This window comes from Morone saxatilis, unplaced genomic scaffold, assembly GCF_004916995.1.
Source record: "Morone saxatilis isolate NCDOM2014 unplaced genomic scaffold, NCSU_SB_2.0 Contig23, whole genome shotgun sequence".
Classification (NCBI taxonomy): domain Eukaryota; kingdom Metazoa; phylum Chordata; class Actinopteri; family Moronidae; genus Morone; species Morone saxatilis.
Window position 1 is genome coordinate 12,528,150 of NW_023339796.1, and position 4,171 is coordinate 12,532,320.

Below are 4,171 nucleotides of genomic sequence, written 5' to 3' on the forward strand. Positions count from 1 at the left end.
CTTGTGTATGTGAAGGAACGCATTTGATCAGGGAAATAGAAGGATACAATAGATTTGCTATCTCCTTGTAACAAAACTGTCCTCTTCTTGTTCTATAAAAAGTAAAACTGTGTGGAAGTGGAGAGAAAATCAGATTCAGAAATAACCTAATCAGTGGGTTTTGGCCTGGCAGCCCTTCCCCAGGCAGAGACACAGGGGCAGGTGGCTGTCTGACAGCCATTGGCATTCTCTCCAACAAAGTGTGCGACTCAGATCAACTCTGCAGTCTACCTCTGGGGGTGGGATTAAACCGGGTTAGCTAAGGCCAGAACACCACTTCCTTGTTGAGAGAAAGTGACGGTATTATTGACACGAACCCCTAACCATCTCCAGATTTATAGTGTGCACTTTGCATATTGCATGAGATGGAGCTGGCTCTCCTGTCCAGATTGTCATTGGTGGATTGGAATTGATTTACTCTGCTGCTGTTGTGGCAAACTATCCCAACAGTTTCATCCATCTGCATTTTTTCTATACAATGAAAGTTGAGTTCATCTTTTCTTCCAAACTCTGGAACTGTTGTGACTCCTCATCAGTTTGTACCAGACACAGCTACTTAGAAAACTGAATGAGCTCCAAAAATATGTATCTTGTAATTATAATATTAATTGAACATTTTCTATGAAAAACTGACAACACAATCACATCCAAATTCTTGTCTCGTACTTTATTTTAATTAAAGGTTTATAGTCGAGGAGCCATGTATTGTCCAAAATGCCAAAGCCCATTATGTGGTTGCATTCATTTCATAATTATGCCCATCTCCACTAATCCACTAACTCATTTCAATAAGTCGAGTTCCAGCTGAATAAACCGCTGAATGATTCTCTTAATTCATTACTCATGGCTTAGTTGACGTTTACTGAATTCATGGTATATGAGTATAGATTAATGCTATTATGAAATTGCTAATTCTGATTTCTTGTGATACAAAAAGTAGTTTTAACACTAAGGTTGAGTTTTTGTGCAGAAATATGTATAGTACATGCTTAAGAATTATTTTATTTTCCTGTTGTTTTGTACATTAGTGTATATTTATATTTCAATTTAAAGGTCCTGTGTATAGAATTTAGTGGCATCTAGTGACGTAATTGCAGATTGCAACTTGCTTGCTTCACCCTTCTCTTCCAAGCGAGAAGGAGAAACGACAGAGGCCGTGAAACTAGCAAAAAACGCAAATGTCCCTATCAAGGGCCAGTGTTTGGTTTGTCGAGGATAAATACAAAAAAGTTAGAAAAATTACTTTTTTTCATTGTTCAACATGGCCGACTCCATGAAAGGCAAGCAGCATTGTCTGTAGGTAAACAAAACAACCTCTTTCTAAGGTAACAAAAAAACAAAGATCATTCTTTTAAGGTGATTATGCATAATAATATATCATAATAGAAACATAAGTATGACTATTATATTCCCTTTCTGCCAATAAATCCTCCTAAATGTTACACTCTGGAAATTTCACATTTTTTATGCTTAACACTTTAAGCTGCGGGTCAATATGAGGAGTCCAATAAGTGAGTAATAACTTGACAATATGCCAAGTTAATGTGCTCATACGTACTTATACTCATACTACGTACTTTTATGTGTGTGTGTGTGTGTGTGTGTGTGTTGTTTTGCATGTGCGTGGTCCGACGAGAGACCGAGCTTGAGAAATCAATAGAATGAGAAAATGTAGAACCAGGAAAAATTGTTCAGGGATGAACAGGTACACAGTGAGACAGAACTCCAAATGTCAGGACCTGTGCACAGAGGACAGAGAGGCAGGGAGAGAACGACTTGCTGACCCTGGCCGGTCCCCCATTGATAGTGTTGCCATGGGAACAGGTGTCAGCGCCCAGATGAAGGGCGCTGGAGGTTGAAAATTGTGTATGTGTTGGGGTGTGTGTGTGCCGTCTCACCTGTCTGATCCCAGTAGCCTGAAGATACGTGTGCTGTCAGAGATCTCCTGGGTGATCTGATGAACGCATGAGGAAGAGAGAAAAATGGACAAAGAAGCACAAAGTCAAGGTCAGGGCTCGCCAGGAGACACCAGTCCAAATGCTGTGATTTCAAGTGTCATGGTCAGGTAAAATATGGGTGCTCTGATTGATGGGGTACTGATCCAATTAAGTCTGACATTATAACAAAATGCGTGGATCATGGTCTTTAAAAATAAGTGAGGCAAATAAGTGAATGTGTCTGAAACACTGCTTACACTGCCTGCTGTGCAAAAGGGTTTAGGCCAGTATATTTGTCTGTCTAGGTCCAAGTGGCACGTTCATGTCATACAGACAATAATTACAGGCAGCCCAATGTAAAAAGACGTACAAACTTGTGTAAACGTATGCAAACCTGTGTTACCTCAAATATCAACATGAATACAATTTATTCAGGAAATTCAAGATGTATGTGGTTTCACTTAACAAACCGCTACATACAGTATATGTATCATGGTAAAAATAGATCATTTAGGCAAGCTGCAAGACTTTCAATTTTAGGTTTGCTACCAAAAAACAGCCAACGATGGAGGAACATGTGCAACGAGTGCGCGGGCTGCATGTCTGTAACAAGGCCAAATGTTTGGGGGTTGGTCAATGAAAATCACATTAAATAGGTGATCAATGGCGTCATCCCTTATCAAAATGCTGCCCTATGTCATGTGATATTACAGGTCTGAAACATCTACCTACGTTGTTAATCTAATACCATGCTCCATTAATCCACTTGCATTTTTGGAAATCAGCAGTAAAAATTCTCAAAATCCTATTATAGTCTTAGATTAAATAACATCCCGCCACGGTGCCTGGAAGTGAACCTCGTGACATGTTCCAAAGGTCACCTCTACTGTGCATTTTCTTCCTAAACTGGCACATAAATACACACACACACAAACACACCACACAACCACACAAACACACACAAAAAGCACACCAAAACAACAAACACAAACAACACACACACGACACACCAAACACACACACACAGACGCTCAGTAACAATCTCACCTCATTGGTCTTGAAACTCCGTCCCTGCATGCCATGCCTCCAAAAGGCCAGAACACTGTCTTGGAGACAAACTGCAAAGAAACAAGGATAAAAAATAACGAGTATTATTGCGATGAATGACAGCTTGCATAGTATAAATCCACTAGAAGACATGCATGTCAATCCATTTATTCCTTTAATTCTAAGAAATACCCCTCATTGTTTCTCTTCATGTCCCTGAGTCATCTCCATATTCATGTCATGAGTGAGCAAATATGGCTGTTTTTTTTCGCTTTACCTGTGGATTCAATCTGGAAATTGAAGGTGAGCTCGGCTGACAACTTCCTGCTGGATTTCAACCTTCCCTGGAGGTTCACGATCTTTATACACCCTGCAGAGAGAGAGACAGGGAGAGATGGGGGAGAGAGTGGAAGCAGGTGAGTGAAATTCTGGTTGCAAAAGCTTCTTTTTATTTTGACATGAAGTAGTCGAAGGTGCACAGTGTAAAAATGCGTCTGTGTTACTCACTGTCGAGGCAGACTAGGATAGTGTCTCTCTCTAGCTGAGTGACGTGGATCACGCACGTCTGGGGTGTGTCTGCACAGACAAAGATCAGGGCAGAGCATTAGTTTGGCCTCCATGCTGTACACAACTACATCAGTGTTATTTTATCATAACAGAGTTGGTCACACTGTTCTCACCTGCTTCTGTGAACCAAGAGGAGGTAGAGTTGGGGTTGACGGTGCCGAACCGGACCACCTGGTTGAGTTCGGTGCCTTTACTGACTGCTACACAGATCAGAGGGTAGGTCTGCTCCGGGACCACCAACATCTCAAAGACCTCCAATGGACACGGCAATGGGAAGTCGATGTTCTGTGGAGTAGATGAGGAAACAGTAGGTAAACAAAGGGAAGTTGCCCTAGTATTGTCTGTTATCTCAGAGGATAAGCTACTGACAACTCACAAAAAAGGAAGTCAGCAGTGGGTGTACCGTAATTTCCGGACTATAGCATTATCTCTTCCACCTGTCTGTTCTCGGCTCTTTGCGGCCTTCCCGTAGAAGCGTCCCCTGGAGGCCGTGTAGCCCGTTAAAAAATCATAGTTTTAGCCGCATCATTTTTAAGCCGCAGGGTTCAAAGCCGTGGTGAAAAAAGTAGCGGGCTTATAGT

The 4,171-nt window shown here is 41.5% G+C and overlaps 1 protein-coding gene across 1 annotated transcript; it reads right to left on the reverse strand.

The window, feature by feature from the left end:
* Nucleotides 1-1,902: 1,902 nt before the first annotated feature.
* LOC118335255 (mitogen-activated protein kinase kinase kinase kinase 3-like) lies at nucleotides 1,903-3,871 on the reverse strand. The gene is made up of 5 exons (XM_035671496.1): nucleotides 3,704-3,871; nucleotides 3,531-3,599; nucleotides 3,301-3,393; nucleotides 3,024-3,094; nucleotides 1,903-1,993 (listed from the first exon to the last, which is right to left on the reverse strand). The coding sequence occupies exons 1-5, from the start codon at nucleotides 3,831-3,833 to the stop codon at nucleotides 1,934-1,936; spliced, it is 423 nt and encodes a 140-aa protein (XP_035527389.1). The 5' UTR covers nucleotides 3,834-3,871; the 3' UTR covers nucleotides 1,903-1,933.
* Between the last annotated feature and the right edge of the window lie 300 nt (nucleotides 3,872-4,171).

Excerpts from the sequence above, each read along its gene's own strand:
- LOC118335255 (XM_035671496.1), bottom strand. The coding sequence starts at position 3,833 with ATGTTGGTGGTCCCGGAGCAGACCTACCCTCTGATCTGTGTAGCAGTC. Across the intron at positions 3,394-3,530 it reads TATCCTAGTCTGCCTCGACA|GGTGTATAAAGATCGTGAAC; the intron begins GTGAGTAACACA and ends CTCTCTCTGCAG. Across the intron at positions 3,095-3,300 it reads TTTCCAGATTGAATCCACAG|TTTGTCTCCAAGACAGTGTT; the intron begins GTAAAGCGAAAA and ends GTTTCTTTGCAG.